This window comes from Ostrea edulis, chromosome 3 (assembly GCF_947568905.1).
Source record: "Ostrea edulis chromosome 3, xbOstEdul1.1, whole genome shotgun sequence".
In the NCBI taxonomy this organism is placed as follows: Eukaryota; Metazoa; Mollusca; class Bivalvia; order Ostreida; family Ostreidae; genus Ostrea; species Ostrea edulis.
In genome coordinates this window covers 4,613,668-4,635,047 of record NC_079166.1, presented here as the reverse complement: position 1 = coordinate 4,635,047, position 21,380 = coordinate 4,613,668, and the positions used below count along the sequence as shown (strand labels likewise).

Here is a 21,380-nt window from a genome sequence, read left to right as displayed (position 1 = left end):
TGTTACAGGAGAGTCCATTCTTCCCACAAATTGTTGTAAAATGTCATCATCAGTTTCAGCAACAATTCTGTTATACTAGTGTGTTACATAGGGGAATCTATCCTTCTCAATGAATGTTATAAAACGCCACCATGAGTTCCAGCTATAGGAAATATTGCGAAATGTGGAATAGGTCCTCAGTACCCCTTGTTTGTCGTAAGAGGCGACTAAATGGGGCGGTCCTTCGAATGAGACCACAAAAATCGAGGTCCCATGTCGCAGCAGGTGTGGGACGATAAAGAACACCTCCCTGCTCAATGGTCGTAAGCGCCGGGCATAGGCCTAAATTTTGCAGCCCTTCACCGGCAGTTGTGACGTCTCCATATGAGTGACATATTCTGGAGGGGGACGTTAAACAATATTCAATCAATTAATATACCGATCTAGATATCGCCGAACATGAACAGCTTGATATGTTTGCGATGTCCAAGGTTCTTGAATTTCATGTCAACCGTTTAATCCTTTATATGGTTTAACATTTGAAATTACTCTACAGCCCAGTAGCTAAGTACTTCGTAACTAGCTTGAAAATACGGATACATATTTTTAAAATTGCTGTTATAAAATTTAGAAATTCATTTCAAAATTAAGGATTATCTACCTCATGCATAGCTCTTATCCATGGACGAATTTGGCTCCACTTTTTTGGCACGCCGTTTTTGGCTATATTTAGCTCTAAAACTTCATAGTTATTTCGGATTTCAAACATTTCGGTTGAGCATCACTGAAGGGACATTATTTGTCGAAATGCGCATCTGGTGCATCAAAATTGGTACCGTATAAGATTTACATTGAAAGCCTACAGTGGAAAATGAAAAGGTGAAGATAACAAACAGTGATCAATCTCATAGCTAATATGAGGAATACAAAATCACGAGTCAGACACACCAGATCCCTGGATACATTAGAGGTGGGGAAACTTGCATTGGGGGGGGGGGGGGTAAGCATCCCCTGTCGATCGGTCACACCAACCGTGACCCCTATATCTTGATTAAGTAAAGAGAGTGATATGTAGTCAAAATTAATTTGTAAAGAACGATCTAACAATTGGTATCAAACATGTCAGACAATATTTGACCTAAGGACAGATTGTATTGGTAAATTCAATCGCTATAACAATTATACTTTCAAACCCCTGTAACATCAACTTGCTTGCCAGTAGTCTGCCTCAATTAAACAAAAACTGATCATACACAGGACAAGCTCTTGTGTATGCAATAAGTTGAAAAAATAAACACCATATGCAGGTGACAAATGAATATTGAATATCGTACGTCGATGACAGAGAAGTTGAAGGCATCCCGTTTGTCATAATGTTGAGTTTTAAAACCGTTAACATCTACAATAAGTATAACTCAGATGTGCGAGACTTTGTGGTATATTTTATTTCGAGTTTCCTGGGATAAATCGAATAAACATATTAACTAAAATGAATAATTTTAATAGGTAAAACGTAGATATATCCGTCTGGTTGAAGCCCACATCAAGATATTTTTCTTCTCATGTAGAAGCTTGTGAATGAATTCTGACTCATAAGAATATGCAAACAGGACAGTTAATAAAGGAGCACACTTCTAAGCGAGGGGACAGATCAAAGATTGCAAACATATAAGAAGAGGAACTCCAGCATTTTTAAAGTTCAATGTACTTGTGCGTAGAATCAAAGTGGTATTTAGCAAAGCAATACGTTCAATGATTGCTCACTACAGACTCTGACGTGTATCACTACACCATTTGAACCGTTTCATTACCGTTCTCTTCCCACATCAAAATGTTCCCATTTAAGCAGTTCAGTGTTGCGTTTCCAGTCCAAAGCGTTCCATTTACAGACGAAAGATATTTCTATTTTGGGGTAAACAGCAAACTTACTTTCATCAAAATTGTGAAAGGACATTAACTTAGTGAAGAAGAAAATATGTAAACATGGATTTTTAATTTTGAAACCAATCAATGAATAACGGTAATGTTACTGTTGATGGAAAAAAAGTTCGTGTAGTGGGGGCTCATTCATTCTTTTCTCTTTTTTGTCGAGGGGGGGGGGTTGGGTTCGAGAAAAAATCGAATTATAAGATATTCTATTGGCGCATAACTATTAGATTAATATGAATTTAAAATATCTCAAAATTGTGAAAATGTTGGAAAATGAAACTGAATTACTTGCTAGAATTTTAACTGGCTTAGTGTCATCTTCAAAAATAGGTACTAAATGTAGTCCACGGGGGAGTGGGCACAGAGTTCGCGTTATACGACCCCATGTCAGCTGACATTGGCTTCTTTGATATCCCTCTTTAGATGTAGCATTTTTAATGCACATGTATCAAATGGGTACCTTTACGTGTATCATCAATCAGTATGATAAGTCACCACAATATTGAAACAATGCTGGCAATCCCCTATTGTGTTTTAACGCAATATAAATCATTTTTCCTGAAAATGATTATTATCAACGATTTTGAAACTACAATCCTTCATTATCATTTATTATTAAATTACATGTGTATGTATTGATCTATTCTGAACATGCATAAGAGAAAAACTGTCATATATATTTACATAGGGCCTCCGTGGCCGAGAGGTTAGAGCATCGCGCTCAAAATTACACGGCCTCTCACCTATGTCGGCGATGGTTCGAATCGCGCTCGCGCCGGTAAGTGAGAAATTTTCCTAGTTTACTTTCGGGAGGTCGGTAGTATCTTCCCAGGTACATTGTATCTGGGTTCTCTCTTCCACCAATAAAAAACTGGGGGCCACCATATAACTGAAAAAATTGTTGAGTGTGGCGGAAAACATCAATCAATCAATCAATCATAGCTATATGAACTTTTAATCAATGGTTACACAAATACATGCAATACATGTACAAACTGGAATCCCTCTTTTTAAAATTACATGTGCATTAAGTAATAGAAAAAAAAAATTTTGAGTCATGGGTGACAATATCATAATATTGAAATTGGACCTAGCCTGAAATGACGCAAATTGATTACTATTTGTTTTAAAGTGTGAAGTTGTTTTCTATTGATTACATTATATATTGTTTTATGAATACATCACTGTTCGTTATCTTCACCTTTTATAAATTTAAATACACCGATGTGGAATTTAAGACATGTATACTTGCATGCATTAATTTACTTCAATTCCCATTCCTCCCATTTTAAGATATTCATAATATTAATCAAATTAAACTTTTATTTTGGCAAGTAATCTCTCTTTCCTACACTGTTTATGTATGAATTGAAAGTACCGAAAGTGTCCGAAATACTGAATTTGAAATCCAGACCAAACCGTTTATTCCCATCTTTGACCAAAGCTTTCAGTTCTCATTCACAAGTGTTCCGTTCCAGATAAGAACCATTCCGTTCTCGCTGAAAACCGTTCCGATTAAACCGTTTCGCAGCGTTCGTTCCCCAAACAAAACTATTCGTTCTCCAATCGTTCAGCGTTCGTTAACCGTTCAATTCCTGTAAACGTGCACTTTAGGGTCCGTGGATACGAATATCTAATTTTCCATTTTTGTTGAAGAAACACCTGTCTATAATATCAAAATGTATATTATTTAGTCTATCGTGGGGAATGGTTGTGTAAAATGTTAACATGTCATACGTTTTGATGTTGGTGATTGGGGAAAGGTTTTGTGATTTCAAATTTACTAAAAGTTCTTGAAAATGTTTTGGAATCCAAAGTTTATTTACAACACATTTGATATTTGTGGTGGCATAATACGTTGAAATGTATCCTTCACAATGGTTAATATTTTTGTGAGGAGCAAAGATAGGGACTTGGTACAACATTTACTGGATCCAACAATGTATCAATGTCTGTAAGGGATTTTGTGAAGTTTAGGAATCCAGTATATACACGGTAAGTCATATTCATTCGTCACATTGGCTAGGATATTAAATGTGTTTAAAACTGAAGCATGATGTTGATGAATTTCATCTTTTGAAAATGCAGTTGGAATATAAGAAGAATGATCAAATGGAATTAATGTCGAGTTCGATTAAAATACAGTTGTAATAAAGAGTCTTACAAACAAAGACCATGATGTTACAAGTTTTGTTAGCTGGATCCAAAGCAGATTCGCCATAGAGCCTATCTAACTTTTTTTTTATCGTTTCTGGTTTTACTAACCATAGAAGGAAAGATGGTAGACACTTATCTATGTGTCTTCTTTTTATCCATTCTGAAAAGGTGTGAAGTTGTTTTCCATATTCATCCCATGGTCTGGAATAATTTTTCATCGAATTTGTAACAGAGATGAAATTATATCGTCAATTGAAAGACCCAGGTTTTCCGAATTTAGAAGCTTTTGAAATAAGTGATTTCAGGACATTTTCAACTATATCAACGTCACCAGTGACGACATGTCCAGCTGGACTATAGTTAAAAGATGAAGAACAGGAGCGCATTGGTGGATTACATATAAGATGGTCTATATCTAGGCACTACAAAGTGTCTTTGTAAATAAAGAGGTTGGATGCAATAGTAGAAGTATATTTGAACCTGGACTGAACTTTTTTATGACAAAGAATGTTACTTATTTTGACGACATTAATTGCTTTGCTAGTAAATTTTAAGTTTAAGAAATTGATGATAGGATTCGTAATTAATATCATCCATAGCCCTCATTAGTTTAGATAGCGGTGGAGGGGCCTGTGATGAACAACATTCATAATCATAAGATTGAGGCTATATTCTTGTGTTGAAAAATGCAAATGTGGACTAGATTTTGTTTTTCGAATAACGCATTCAAAATTCTCAATGGAACAGAGTAAAGTTTTGTGCGAATATGACATGGACCTACTTGTATGTTGACGTATGGTAATAGTTATTCAAGTGTGACAATGTGTATATTTGATGCATCATGTGAACGATGTCCATACCTGTGTTTACGTGTTTTGTATTTAGAAAAGTCCCATCTTATTTACGTTCTTTCCTCGTGGACTAGTCAAATTGCTCAATTGTAAACGTTGTCGCTGCATCCATATGGAAATGCAATGCCGAGGGTCTTGATCTAGTTATTTTCTCGTTGTCTACGAAAGGGGACAAACAAAGTTGAGTTGTTGGTATGATGGTGATTTTTTTTCTAGAATTCATGGACTAGCCGGAATGATCTGAGAAATTGAAATGTTAATAGAGAAAATATGTACCTTATCATTGATTTGAAACCTATATCCCGAACATTCTTTTATTTATTTACTCCTTAGTTTCCCCGATATAAATTGGTCCACGAAGGTTATATTAGTAGTAACTCTACTCTTGGGAAAATATATATTCTAATCTGTTCTCATGGTTATACAATAAATGTCTGATCAATGTTATTTTTGACAATACCCGCAACTACAGTATTTCTCCGTGGATAAATCTATCAGCGTTTCCACTTCAACTTCTAGAGTCCTAATCCTTCATTGGTTTTTTTGTTTCCAGTTCTCTTATTAGATCTCTGTATGAAACTGATTTATTTTAGAAAATTTCCCGGTTGCAACATCAAGATGAAGGCATCATTTTGCAAACTGAATTATGAGGGGAAAGTTAGGTATTTTCTTTTTGTATGGAGACAAACTATCATGTTTTGTTTTGTAAAGCATCGGAATTTAAAGGAAAGTAATAACAACAACAACAAAAGAGAATACAGCACTTTCTCGCAGGCATGGTCAGGTCCCAATGCTATTTGATTGTGGTCTACATGACACATAATTTTTGCAGTGTAGCCAGTAGTCCTGCAGTAATATATTCATAAACTCAAATGTCATCCCCAGAAGTTAATATATATTGTATGTGTTGATTCACACACGTAAAGATACATGTTATAACGAGAAACAAAAACAACAAACAAAATTGAGAAAATGCCACTCGAACTATTTCTATTGTTTCAGGTGTGCACAGATCCTATTCCCTAACCTTGAATAACTAGATAAGATATTTTATGGAATAACTAATTTCTCACAAATCGTGTAGTATATTCTATATTAGAGTTATCTTCCTTTCGTTGTTGCAAGCACGTTGAAAGCATAGTTATCGCTGAATACTGGGAATGTCCAAAATTGATTACTACACGCACAGTCCATAGTCTAGAGTCAATGAAAACGAAACCCGGGACTTTTATGCCAGAGTAATTTGATTCGAGTTATTGCACAGCAAATGAGCGTATCTGTAAACAGTTGGATTGTCAATGTATTTTTAACATATCGTGTGTTACAATGTAGATCTAGTGGATTATTCAAATCAATACAACCGAGAAAACCGACCAGTCTATAACTATCGATAGCCATGTAGAAGAAAAAGTTTCTAAGCATGAATATACTTTTCTGTGAGATATATTTAGAGGATGAAAAAAATTCAAATTTCACACTGCATACCCTCTGAATGCAATAATTATAGCAGGTGAGCATTTGATATATAACAATATTGAATTCATACTGAAATACATGAAGATGGAGCTAAATTTGAATCTGGAAATGACATAGGGTGAAACTATACCATTCTGTCGACTAATAAGTTATTGAAAGGTCTGAAAATGTGATTGACTGGTAAAACTCTTTCATTTAGTCACTTTGCAATAACCATTCGGTAACATGTCATTTTATTGCATGGCATAATTTTATCATATGTGAGCTTATGAAAAGGTAAAGATAACGAATAGTGATGAATCTCATAACTCCTATAAGCAATACAAAATAGAGTTGGGCTAGATTTACCTCTGGACATATCAGAGGTGGGATCAGGTACCTATGAGGAATAAGCATCTCTTGTCAACCAATTACGCCAGTTGTTTTAAATTTAACACGAGTTCAAAGAACGTGTTTTATTTTATCTTCGCATGCATATTATGAGATATTTAATCTGAAGTAAGACCGTTATAATACAGAGAAATATTATTCCGAAAATCATATTATTCCTCTTCGTTTGTGATATCTGGGAGTTACTCCTGTTGTTCTGACACGCTGCATCTGTAAGAGCAAATTAAGTTTCGATTGAACAGCAAATCAATCTAATAACAAAATCTTCATAATACTGATTTATTCATTATTCTTTTAAAAAGCACGTGTATCGTTTTGAAGATCTTTGACCCCAAGTTATCAATCAAGTTGTTGTTCATTAACATGTGTATTTGATTTATTGGACACGTTGCTTGAATGAAACATTTCATGCAAATTTGCATGAAAAAGCTTTATTTGAATATGAAAATCAACACCCTCACATCTGGGGATCTTGCAAAATGGTTGAAATACAGTAATTTAGAGTCACTGATAAAAGTTACAGCTAACTAAATGATGATAATGACAAAGTGATGCTTATAGACTTAAATTGTTTAATTCCAAGATGAAAATTACCCCCACACCACCCCACGATACACATGGATGATTACCTTAAGATGTTTTACAACCATACATATGATTGCAATCGTCAACGGAAAATTTACACTTATCACGGCATTCCTTTCCAAAATAGGGATAAGAACATCTCCTGGTGCAATTTTTACCGTGATATCCATCCCCGCATGCTAAAATGAAAATATATTTATTCATCTGAAGATATAAGTCCGGCTGGATACATTATACATTAACTCTTTAAAATCAACTTAGAAGTCGTCCTGCTAAAGATGACGGCAGGTTTAGGTAACCAATACGTGGTTTAAATTAGACACCCTTTGCACGGAGTACCATACAAAGGACAAAAGTCACGATGTTAGAAAAAATACCCCACCTCAGTTCAACACCCGTTTCTGTACTCTAAACTAATAATTTATTGGATTACCGTAGATAAATGCGCTGCAGCGATGAGATTCCTAAATTATGATGTATCTGTTGCGAGTTAACACGCGTTCCATCAAAGGAAAACATACACGCTTTCAACTATTATGGGGGCCATTTGGTCAAATCTTCCTGGAAAGAACGGAAGGTTTCAAATACCACGGTTGGCAATTGGGAAAGTGCAAAAATTGAAATATTGAAATTATTCTTTATGGCATTACCATTTTAGATTACATAAGAATTACAACATATTTTTCGATACATTTAATGTTACTACGGTTTTTAACGGGGTACGTATCTGTTGCGAAAGCCTAGGACATGTTGAACATACATGTGTATGATGCTTTCAATATTTATAATTTTGGCACTTTCCCTGTAGCCAGCCGTCGCGAAAATGTAACTTTCGTTCTTTCCAGAACAATTTGACGATGTGGCCCTAAAAAGCAATGGTTTCGTATGCATTTTCCTATGAAAGAACGCATATCGATTGGCGACAAATGCATCATCATTTAGGAAATTCATCGCTGTGGCGAATCTTACCAAGCTGTTCCAATAAATAGTTAGTCTAAAGTACCGAAACGGATGTTGAACACAGTGGGAGTGTTTTTTTTATGGCGACTTTTATCCCTTGTATATATAAGATATTGCGTGTGGGGTGTACTTTAAACGACACATTAATTACCTGAACGTGTCGGCATCTTTATCAGAACCAACTAAAAGGTGTTTTTAAAGAGGGTTCATATTTCATTTTTTTTTGGGTCATATCTTACAATCTGGAAGACAAGCCATTGTATTTACGAAGCGAACGCTTTTCATTTGAGCTATCGCGATCGGTGAATAGACTATCAAAACTACTGAATCCTATGAACATTTTAAATACAAAGCCCTTTGTTGTGATTTAAAACATTGAACTCCAATGAAGTCTGCCGGATAAAACGTGTAGCCCGCGGTGTTTACCTTCTGATATGACTCTTCATCCAGTCCGCTAGTCTTAAAAATCTCAGTGGCAATCAAACCAGGGCTAAATATAGGAATATCTGATTATAAGTCTTTTAATATCAGTGGCAATCAATCCAGGGCTAAATATATAGATATCTGATCATAAGTCTTTTAATAATAATGGAAAAATCATAAGTATACCATTGATTCAATAGATTAATTGTGTTATTGTGTAATCAAATAATTTCTCTTTTATCAATGAATGCTGTAAAAGTAGGGATATTTACACTAGTTACGCGGTCACATAATAAGCACGTAAAATTTCCCCACGCGTATACATGTATGTGTAATTATAAATATTTGATATAATATATATTACATGTATATACAATTACCAATCATTCCTCCCACGCTTAATGTTGGACGTGAAAAAAAAAAAACCCACGTGTACTTAATCCCCAGCGTAAATAACTTTTTTTTACAGTATTCATAGAAGTAATCCAAAATGCACAAAAATGACAGCCGCTCTCAAGCGTTTGCACTGTGATAAAGATGAATATGCGTACTTTAAACTGTTTACCCTGACCTGCTTTGGGGCCAACTCTGAAATACAATGTATACATTTCTCAATGCTTTGTGACTCCATACATTCGTATTTCTGTTGCGATAAAATAATTCAATCCAATGTACTAAGCTATATAAAATCACAAGGTAAAAACAATTCTCTTCTAAATGTTATATGGTAGGAACGCCTATTTCTCATCTAATTCAATAATAAAGCCACAATGATACTGAAACCATCACATTCAGTGTTCCTGGTATGGGAGGATGTTTTGACACACTGGAAAATTCTGACTAAAAAGGAACACCTACCTATTGCAGTGCATTTAGTAAACTGATCTATAGCACTCTTGGACATACAGTATGACAAAACTCCTTCAACCTGCCCATGGTATTCTGATGATATTGTATCATATAGTGCCATACAATGTCACATGCAGAATGCAATGCTGTTATCCACGGGACTGAAATATACACCATGTGAGATTGAGATGCATTGAATGATAATAATAATAATCCGGTTATCTAGTTACCACTGTCCGCGTAATCATTACCAGATATGGAGCGTCGTCAAGGTCAAAGGTTGCATTGGTTGTTCCGTTTAAAGTAACGAAATGGTTAACGATATATTTCAGTACTTATATCTAATTTAATTTTTATAAATAAAGTTTTATGAAATAAAAGAAATAGATCTACAAATGTTCAAGTTCATCAGCGATTGTTAATTACTGATGACACGTGATCAGGTAAGATCACTCACCGATCTAACACCCACAGCACTAGATACATTGACAATGTTTCCCTTTGATTGGACCAAGTGAGGAACTGCAAGCATTGTCAGATGGTAAATAGCTCTGAAAACGCAAATCATTTCTGATAAGCGAATATAGATATATAATAATGATAATAATAATAATAATATTTATTAATTAGGCGCCCTATATGACTATAATTAACCATTCTAAAGCGTTGCACACAATAAAATGATACAGCATGTTATGAACGTAGTAAAAGGAAATTATAATAGCAATAAGGCAGATAATATCAAAACGATGCTAACAAAACATCAATAATGTAAAGTAAAATTACTAAAAAATCTAAAACATGATGTGCATGAAGAAAGTTCCAATCAAATGATATGCAATATAATAGTTGAAATAAATATACAATTATACACTTGAAAAAGTCGTGTTAAAATGATGGTAAAGAAACCATAAAGATTTAACCACCTATAATACCAATAATATGCAAGTCTAAAAAGATGTGTTTTTAAACGCTTTTTAAAGGTGTTCAAATTCTGACAACGGCGGAGGGTATCAGGCAGAGAGTTCCCGACTGTAGCTACTGTTATATGGATATAAAATGAAAGCAACAAATAGCGTAACAAAATGAGCATATCATACCAATTGCTCTCTCTCTCTCTCTCTCTCTCTCTCTCTCTCTCTCTCTCTCTCTCTCTCTCTGTGTTTTCGTCCTTCAGTATGTAAGTGTTCCATTCTTGATGACAATGTAGATAATTAATACTTGTCATTTTTTCGTGACTGGATTGGATTGTATTTTTTAACGTTCCTCTGTAGCAATGAATTCCTAAATAAACACAACCGCCTTAAGTGAAGAAATATTTAATATAGAGCACAATTTCAATTTATTTGGATACCCACTTCCGTCCCTACCCGGGGTTGACTACTTGCGGAACAAACTCTCTTAGCAGTATTTGACCAGCTCTCTAGCCCGCTCGATCATCTTGTCAAGGTTTGCCTAGATAGTTGAGCGGTCTAGAGCGCTGGTCACATACTGCTAGGAGTATTTGTTACGCAGGTTGTGAGTACAAGCCCGGGTAGGAAATTAATTCGTATCCAAAAAAGTGAAATTTTCTGAATATATAAATATATATATATATATATATATATATATATATATATATATATATATATATATTACACAGATGTAATAACATTACCTAACGTTAATGTTCATAACTTCATCATACTGTTCCAGTGTTGTTGTTTCAATGCTTCCAGATTTCAATATCCCCGCATTATTGACCTATTTTCCAAACAATAATCTAATAAAATCGTCAATCTAAAGATATGAAATAGAATGCTTCTTTCAGAGTTCTAAAAAAGTTTTGATATGATTTATTTTTAAATTCTTTATAAATTTTATTCAATTCTTATTGCTTATTCTGATTATAAGCATGCCACAACAATTGATAACAAATTTAATGAGGTGCTAAATCATGTACATGTATACATCTAGTGTTTTAAACCAAATACGTTACGGTGTAACATACCAGTATGTCCAATTTCCCATAATGTTTTACTGTCTCTTCTACAAGGTGCTTAACAAAATCTTCCTTGGTCAAATCACCGCTAAGAATAAACGGCTATAAAAACAAGGAGATATATTTTTGAACATGTTGTATTTCTCAGACAGCTTTCAAGTGTTTGGCTACGACAATAAATTTACAGTAGGATCTAACCTTTTCTCCATTCCCCTTTTCACACTCGGCAGCTGTTTTGGCCAGATTGTCAACATTTCTGCCTGTGATTGCTACCTTTGCACCAAGTTTACTAAACAAAATGGCTGTTCCCGCCTCTATACCGGAGCTGGACCCTGAAAATAACACAGAACATAGTGATAGGGCGTAATCGTTATATTTTATGAGGCATCGCAAAAAAAGGGTGCCTCAACTAAGATGTAAATGTATACAAAAGTACACCCAAATGTTTACTAGCCAACATACGATGGTTTCATAAAAGCGATTCTAGTAAAAGTAGCTTTCCATGTTTTGCAATAAGAGAGTATCAAGAACCAGGCAAAGGATTGTTCCTGGAAGAATTAGATATCGTGGTTAAGTCTCACCTGTTAATCATAGATCAGGCTCTGATACAGAGACAAAGCAACACAAAATCCAAGACAAAGAAAAATCATTTCAAGAAGTTTATTTCAAGGGATCACATTGAAAATTCTGGTACATGTAGTAGCAAAACTCTTAGATGTTACAGTTTGACACAGGGACTGCAGAAAACAATTCTGTGTTGGTATACTAAAGACAATGTTCTTCCTCTGTCAGAGACTTGTCCACACCACATAGGAGTTATGAGATTGATCACTGTTCGTTATCTTCACCTTGCACCACAGAGACACAAGAACATGTTAAAAATATACACTAAAGGTGGAGAGGTACTGAATCACAGGGCAGTCAGTTTCGATTGATTGATTGATTGATTAGCTGTTTTTCGCCACACTCAACAATTTTTCAGTTATCTGGTGGCGCCCAGTTTTTATTAGTGAAAGAGAGAACCCAGTTACAATGTACCTGGGAGGAGAGCACCGACCTTCCGAAAGTAAACTGGGAAACTTTCTCACTTACCGGTGCGAGCGGAATTCGAACCCGCGCCGACAGATGTGAGAGATTTCGAGCGCGATGCTCTAACCACTCGGCCACGAAGGCCCTTTAGTAAGTTTCGAAGCATTCTAAATAATATTCGAAGCATTCTAAATAATATTGAATGCCTTTTTATCCCTAAATAGTAATTGCAAAAAGTATGTACACACCTGTCAGAAGGTGGAGAGGAACTGAATCAGAGGACAGGCGGTTTCCGAGCATTCTAAATAATATTGAGTAACTTCTGTCCCTACAGTGTACATAGTAATCGCAAGACATTGTTCAAACCAGTCAGAACTGTCAAGAGTTCACAAACCATCCTTTAGGGAATGCTTCTTTCTTCACATTTAGTATTTAGAGAGGAGTTATGTAATCGGCTATCGATGTAGAAGTATGAATTTCGCTACGGTCTTTTCGATTGCGTTTGATTGTTTATAGATTATCACAATCACTTGCATATAGCTTTAAAATATTTTGAATATTTCGTTGATGCTGAAATTTGGCATTTAGTTTTTTGGATTTTGTAAATGTTTGATACTTTACGATGAGAACATTCTTCTAAAATAACAACAGTCCATTCCTGTAGGGTCCTTCAAGTGGTGAGTAACTCATCATTTAACAACTGGAAAATGCTTAAACCGAGGAACTGAGATATCCAGATAGACAAAAGTAAATATATTACAGACTATGCAATCGCAATAACAGCGGACTCATGTCAGAGTGATTTATTTTCTGACGATATTATCTGAATAATTGCGTCATATAACAAACATATTCAGATAGCTAAAGAACATAGAAATCATTGTATACTGTATCGTAAAAAATTATGATAATAAAATAACCTGTAACACATTAAAAATTGAACATTAATTATATACTAGCAATTCAACGACTTGAAAGGATCTTGGCGCTAGGGGGTCATTTTGTTGGAGGAAATTAGAGTACCCGGAGGGTATTCACCTATTTGAAGGGGAGACTGTCATGCCCTCTCTCTTACAGACACTGTCAATGATGGGGTCCAACTCGGGTCGCAGCGGTGTGAAGCAAGTACATTAATCACTACGATACTCGGACAAGCAACGGAAAGCAAAGAGTATGTTGTTCTATGGTTTTTAAAATACCAGAATGTAGACGGAATTCTCTAACTTTATTTCCCTCCAGAACTGAGCCGATTTCAATCAAAATGTAACAAATCATCCTTGGGTAAATGAGATTCAAGTTTGTTGAAATGAAGGATCATGCCTCCTTTAAAGGGGATATAATAGGGACTGTAAGCTCACAATCGAGATGACGCGAGATTTGAGTATTTCCGGTGACAAACAAACTTTTACGGTTTGGATGAAATCATACAAGTTGGAAATATCCTGCAGTTTTTGTCGTTGTTATGGTCGATGCAAAGAATTGGATGTTATGGGAAAAGTTGTGCAGGTCAGTATAAATGCATTCTAATACTGGTAGTAAACTTGATTTCCATTAGATAAGTACAAATATCTTTGTTTTGTTTGTTACCACATCTAGGGCCTTCATATCGATCATCAGTCTTTAGTTACATATACGCTCAAGTAGATCTAAATAGATTTACATTTACTTATTTACCATTCACAAATCAAGATGTCACATGCAGTCACGCATCAAATTGTATAAATGAAATGTCTATAGAGGGATGAGCATGGTTTTACGATCTATCGAGATAATTTTTACAAAAACATTCCTAGACACAGCAGCTGTAGCACTACTAATTAGTACTCTTTCCATGACATATACTACAACACTTCATCACTGATTTCTTATCGGCGCCGTGCGTGCATGACCTGGATTAGCTACAATAATGTAGCCATTTACTTTTTTAAAAAAGGGGAGGGGGTCCAGATTACTAAACTCGGAACGGGCTACATTATTGCAGCTAGACATGATAAATGTAATATTTACACAATTTTCAAAAAGAAGTGATAGTATTTAATATTATAAAACAATAAATTATTGTTTTAGAAAGTGGATTCATTGAGATTCGGTTGGTACATGGTGGAAGGATGGAAGGGGGTGGGTTATAATTTAATTAATTGATACTTTATGCTTTAATGTTCGTACATCTGTATTGATGGTTTACTGGGAATATTATAATTAAACAAACCTCCATCCGCATTGAATTTTTATATCCTCTCTCCCTAAACCAGTTTCAAATTGTATAAACAGTTTTGTGTATAAAAAAATATTAGTTTAAACTAAATTCAAGCATGTGGCTTTGATTTAAGACTTACAATAACTTCTTTGAGATAAAGAGAAACGTATTGCATAAAAATGATTTCTATTCCAATTCTGTTAATAATTAGACATACAAATGTACAATGTAACTCAAGTAGATCATTTTGTCATGTGGCCAAAATTGAGGGGGGGGGGTGTTATGGTTATATTATGGCTCAATGCTTCACTGGTTTTTATTATTTTTATTTAAGCAATGTGGAGAAATTAGTAATATTTTAAGAAAACTTGATTATATATGGCTTGATTAAGTTTGTATATATTTAGCAAGAAATTACTGGGGGAAGAAGGGGGACACTTCTTGTCTAAAGATATAAGAAGACGAATGTTGAAGAGAATAATTTCAGTGGTTGCTCCTTCCAATAATGTGGTAAAGAATTTGAATTAAAAGAGAAGATTTAAGTTGAATTAAAAGTATAAATGAATTGCGTAATTATCAAATAATCATGAATTCATGAAAATGTATGTATAACTTGCAGTTACCTGGTTACTTTATACAACTTGTTCTCCATCGACACTTGAATCACTGCATTGACAATGTACTTCAACTTGTTAAATAGGGACATACTAAATGGTTGTGGTACACAGTGTTCTCTGATTTACGCATAAGCGTTGGTTTTTCGTGTAGTTGGTCCAATTCTATACTCGTAATACTGAATCGGATTTGTTTGTCACCGGAAACGCTTCACCGGAAGTGACGATAAACGAGACTTACAGCCCCTATAACAAAAAACCCGCAAACATAGGGTGGGGTCATTTAAAAATGTTCTTCTCAAAAACAAATGGACCAGAAATGCTGAAATTTACATGAAAGCCTTTGACAAAGTGCAAATTCAAGGTTATAAAATGCATAACCCTGGTGTTAAGAGGGGGTCACAGTAAGATATTAAGTTTTACATGCAAATGTATATAAAACCAAACTTGATATAAAACATACTTAGATGATTTTTTTTATATGAAAGGTCATGTCTGTCTACAAGAAAATATGATAATTAATGCATTTTGATCGTTACCTTTGATATGTTTTATTCCAAACCAAGCTGTCTGTATGATAAAAGTTTTGTTCAAGCTTGTTTATTGCTAGGAACTGCTGCTCAGGTGAACGATGTGGACAATGGGCCTCATGTTATATCGAGTCATGATATTGACAAAGAAGTTAATGTTATAGGGTTTTCAACAGCTTCGTTTAAAGTCAGTATATCGCAAATTTTATGTTTGTTATAAAAGACCTGTCATTCCCCATGTTGACCAGATACCAAAGTTGTTATAAAAAACCTGTCATTCCCCAAGTTGACCAGATACCAAAAAGAAAAGAAAAATACTGGATGCACAGACTGAAGTCATTCGATTGCTACCGTATAAATTTTACATTATGACCCCTGGGTCGAGGCCTCTGCTGGTGGACTGTTAGTCCCCGAGGGTCTCTACAGCCCAGTAGCTAAGCACTTCGTTACTAGCTTGAAAATACGGATGTATATTCTTAAAATTGCTGTTATAAAATTTAGAAATTCATTTCAAAATTAAGGATTATCTCCCTCATGCATAGCTCTTATCCTTGGACGAATTTGGCTCCACTTTTTTGGCACGCTGTTTTTGGCTATATTTAGCTCTAAAACTTCATAGCTATTTCGGATTTCAAACATTTCTGTTGAGCATCACGGAAGAGACATTATTTGTCGAAAAGCGCATCTGGTGAGTCAAAATTGGTACCGTATAAGTTTTACACAAGGTAGCAACAAACTTTTTGGTATCAGCAAAGTGAATACTAACTTCTGTGGTTCGTCGTTCGACCATGTTTCATTATGCTGAGATCTGATATAGGATCCATCGCTACTAATTTCTGATTTTTTTTTACTTTTTTATTTATGAGATTTGAAAGTAGAGTTCATGGGAAAATATAATAATTTCTTCTAAAATAGATATTTCCTAAAGAAGGAAAAACTCTGAATATATTAGCATTGCTTTATAGGTTATTATTTACAAAATTGAAAATCAGTTACATGGCTAGTAATTAGACGTGTGTTTGTTTACTGTCTATTTGCATCTCAAAGAAAATTAGGGGAGGATATACTGATCCCGGTTGAAGTTGCTGATGCTTAAAACAAACCTGATAAAGTTATCGTCATATACCTTTTTAAACTTTCCTTTCAATTAGTAAAAGATAAAAATAAAATAAAGAGAAAATAGACAGGATATTTATATCGGTGTAATTTAATGTTGTATTGACCAATTTGAAGTAGGCGACGTCTGTGTAGTTTTCATATCAATTGAATCAGGCTATTTTAGTTGCATTATCTATTATGTAATGACATTGATTGTTCAAAGCGACATTGTGCTGAGTTTGCTATTACTTTAAATTTACAGTAACACAGCTTTAAAAAGAGCAAAAAATCGGGAATTCGGAAAAATTATTGATCCTCTAGGACGATTGTTTTTAAAGAAATTAAATTCGTTTTTTTTGCTTGTTTGTCATTTGAACGTACTGGGGATGTAGTTAGGTATTCGAGCAAACTTTATCGAGTAAAACAATTGTTCAGTTTGTAGTGTGTTTCAATTTGAAACAAACTATTAAAGTGAGGGAGTAATAATTCGATATCATATTTCTGATTATTAAATAAGAATTATCAACGAATGTCCAATTATTTTTTTACCAGAATTAATATTTAAGAGGTGAACAAAGTTACTGAAAATCAGGGAAAAAATTTGTTAATAAATATGAGTGAATTCAAGAGATGAAATGTCACATCATTTACAAAAGGTGAAAAATTCAAGAGATGAAACATTATTATGATTTGGAGGAGTTAAACAACTCAAGGGATTAAACATAAATGAAAATGGTTTTTAGGATTTGATTAAATCGGGAACTGACATGCTCTTTTTATTTCCAAGAGATGAACAATTGCAGGAGTGGACACCGTCTATGGAATACAAACAAGAGATGACAATTTTCAAGTTAAAGAGCAATTGAAAACGTTAAAGAGATGATACATATAATTCTTGAAACAATTTGAGCAGTATTTGTTTCGACAACATCCAGTTAAGTTTTAGGTCACCTGAGTAGACTCATATGCTTTATTGTGATTGGTCAGTGGCTGTCGTCCGCCGTGCATAACAAATGAACCTCTTTAACTTCTTCAATTTTTGATTATTGTCCTTCCAATGATTTTGAAATTTGGCATGAAACATTTCTGGGACAAGGATGATATAAATGATAAACTTTAGGATTTCTACACCAACTGGACCAGAGGGTGGGCAAAAATGGATGAGCTAAATGTTTACTTAAACTTCACATCTTCAGGAAAAACTAAATGCATATTGATGTAGAGTCGGTAGGCCTCTACCACATTTGTAAAATATGATCCCCGGAGTATATGCTATAACTCCAGGGCAGGACCACGCCTGGAGTATGAAAAGTGAAGATAACGAACAGTGATCAATCTTATAACTCCTATAAGCAATACAAAATCACGAGTTGTGCAAACACTGACCCCTGGATATACCAGAGGTGGCATTCCCTGTCGACCGGTCACACCCACCGTGAACCCTATATCTTCAGCAGGTAAACGGAGTTATCCGTAGTCAAAATCAGTGTGCCAAGAACGGCCTAACAATCGGTTTGAGACACGTCAAACAACATTTGACGCAGTGATAGGTTGTATTGGCCAACCAGATCATTATAACGAACATAAAAATTGCGAAATGCTGACTTCAAACGAGACTGTTGAAACCCATGTAACATCTACTTGTTTGTCAGGAGCCTGCCTCGATTGACAATATTATCATACACAGAACAAAATCATGCGTATCGAATCAGTTGAGAGATATTATCACCACATGCAGGTGATAATTGTATATTGCAACATAAATATTGGAACTTGACGACGGAGAAGCTGAAATCATTTGTCATAAAATTGAGTTGTTAGAGTCTTAGATATTGAATTTAATTCAGGCAACGGCTACGTTGTATGATGTTTGATGAGCACAGTGGTTCTGGAGAAAAAAATGCAGATGCGACTAGTTTGCAAACGACACCGAAAGGACAAACTAAAGATTATGATAAAAAATTTGATGAGCTAAAAACTTAAACATCGCCTCATCAAAGTGATTTTGCAGAGTATATTATGACATAGTACTTAGAATCTGCAAAGACACCTACATTGCTTGTGTCTTATTTCATATTGAAATCATATAATTGTAATATTTTGCTCCTTTTATACCGAATCAGTCCCAGACAAACCTGTAATTAATGCAACTTTTCCATCCAATCTAGAAATAACAGACATGTCGGCTAGTTAATCACAAACGTTAAGGATGTATGGAAGCTCGTTTGGACTTTTGTTAAAATCAGTCTATTGTGTTCTGAATAGTATATTAGTTAAGTCAAACATCCCCCTGTCTTTTAAAAGGAATTTGCTGGTGTTTGGTATACACTCACAACACTTAATGAACCTGTTATGTCTTCACCAACCTTTTCTTACCAATTTCCAGCTAAAGTCGCGTTTGAATAATCCTGTTTTATTGACATGATTGCATCCCTTAAAGTATGAGTAAGTTATGTAATAGCTCGATAAGATATATCCGATTGTCAATTGTTTCTCATCAGGTGATTCTTTCTTTAACCAGGGTCGTTTAACAAGCCGTAAAATTTTTATTATCATGTTACAGGAGAGTCCATTCTTCCCACAAATTGTTATAAAATGCCACCATCAGTTTCAGCAACAATTCTGTTATACTAGTGTGTTACATAAGGAAATCTATCCTTCTCAAAGAATGTTATAAAAGGACACCATGAGTTCCAGCTATAGGACATATTTCGAAAAGTAGAATAGGTCCCCAGTACTCCTTGCTTGTCGTAAGAGGCGGCTAAATCGGGCGGTCCATCGGATGAGACCGCAAAAATCGAGGTCCCATATCGCAGCAGGTGTGGGACGATAAAGAACACTTCCCTGCTCAATGGCCGTAAGCGCCGGGCATAGGCCTACATTTTACAGCCCTTCACCGGCAGTTGTGACGTCTCCATATGAGTGATATATTCTGGAGAGTCCGGGACGTTAAACAATATTCAATCAATCAATATACCGATCTAGATATCACCGAACATGAACAGCTTGATATGTTTGCGAAGTCCAAGGTTCTTGAATTTCATGTCAACCGTTTAATCTTTATATGGTTTAACATTTGAAACTACATGAAAGCCTACAGTGGAGAATGAAAAGGTGAAGATAACAAACAGTGATCAATCTCATAACTGATATGAGGAATACAAAATCACGAGTTAGACAAACCAGATCCCTGAATACATTAGAGGTGGGAAAACCTGCATTGAAGGGGTAAGAATCCCCTGTCGATCGATCACACTAACCGTGACCCGAATATCTTGATTAAGTAAAGATAGTGATATGTAGTCAAAATTAATTTGTAAAGAACGGTCTAACAATTGGTATCAAGCACGTCAGACAATATTTGACCTAATGACAGATTGTATTGGTAAATTCAATCGCTATAACAATTATAAAAATTGCAAATTACTGAATTTAAACAATACTTTCAAACCCCTGTAACATCAACTTGCTTGCCAGTAGTCTGCCTCGATTAATCAAAAACTGATCATACACAGGACAAGCTCTTGTGTATGGAATAAGTTGAAAAAATAAACACCATATGCAGGTGACAAATGAATATTGAATATCGTACGTCGATGACAGAGAAGTCGAAGGCATCCCGTTTGTCATAATGTTGAGTTTTAAAACCGTCAACATCTACAATAACTATAACTCAGACTTTGTGGTATCTTTTATTTCGAGTTTCCTGGGGTAAATCGAATACACATATTAACTAATATGAATAATGTTAATAGGTAAAACGTAGATATATCCGTCTGGTTGAAGCCCACAGCAAGATATTTTTTCTTCTCATGTAGAAGCTTGTGAATGAATTCTGCCTCATAAAAATATGCAAACAGGACAGTTAATAAAGGAGCACACTTCTAAGCGAGGGGAATTTCAACAGAATGTTGTAAGAATTGATCATCAAATTCATAATATTAATCAAATTAATATTTTATTTTGGCTAGTAATCTCTCTTTCTACACTGTTTATGTATAAATTGAAAGTACCGAAAGTGTCCGAAATACTGAATTTGAAATCCAGACCAAACCGTTTTATTCCTATCTTTGACCAAAGCTTTCAGTTCTCATTCACAAGTGTTCCGTTCCAGATAAGAACCGTTCCGTTCTCGCTGAAAACCGTTCCGATTAAACCGTTTCGCAGCGTTCGTTCCCCAAACAAAACTATTAGTTCTCCAACCGTTCAGCGTTCGTTAACCGTTCAATTCCTGTAAAAGTGCACTTCAGGGTCCGTGGATACGAATATCTAATTTTCCATTTTTGTTGAAGAAACACCTGTCTATAATATCAAAACGTATATTATTTAGTC

At 35.0% G+C, this 21,380-nt stretch overlaps 1 protein-coding gene across 1 annotated transcript; it reads right to left on the bottom strand.

The window, feature by feature from the left end:
* Window positions 1-6,832: 6,832 nt before the first annotated feature.
* Window positions 6,833-19,235, bottom strand: LOC125674033 (3-oxoacyl-[acyl-carrier-protein] reductase FabG-like). Its single transcript, XM_056159800.1, has 10 exons — window positions 19,184-19,235; window positions 11,779-11,912; window positions 11,590-11,682; window positions 11,257-11,342; window positions 10,057-10,150; window positions 9,609-9,678; window positions 9,302-9,338; window positions 8,754-8,817; window positions 7,412-7,546; window positions 6,833-6,992 (listed from the first exon to the last, which is right to left on the bottom strand). The coding sequence occupies exons 1-10, from the start codon at window positions 19,227-19,229 to the stop codon at window positions 6,930-6,932; spliced, it is 822 nt and encodes a 273-aa protein (XP_056015775.1). The 5' UTR covers window positions 19,230-19,235; the 3' UTR covers window positions 6,833-6,929.
* Window positions 19,236-21,380: the final 2,145 nt, after the last annotated feature.

Excerpts from the sequence above, each read along its gene's own strand:
- LOC125674033 (XM_056159800.1), bottom strand. The coding sequence starts at position 19,229 with ATGTCTGTTATTTCTAGATTGGATGGAAAAGTTGCATTAATTACAG. Across the intron at positions 9,679-10,056 it reads GTGCTGTGGGTGTTAGATCG|GTTGAAGGAGTTTTGTCATA; the intron begins GTGAGTGATCTT and ends TACCATGGGCAG. Across the intron at positions 8,818-9,301 it reads GTCAGGGTAAACAGTTTAAA|CCCTGGTTTGATTGCCACTG; the intron begins GTACGCATATTC and ends TCCTATATTTAG.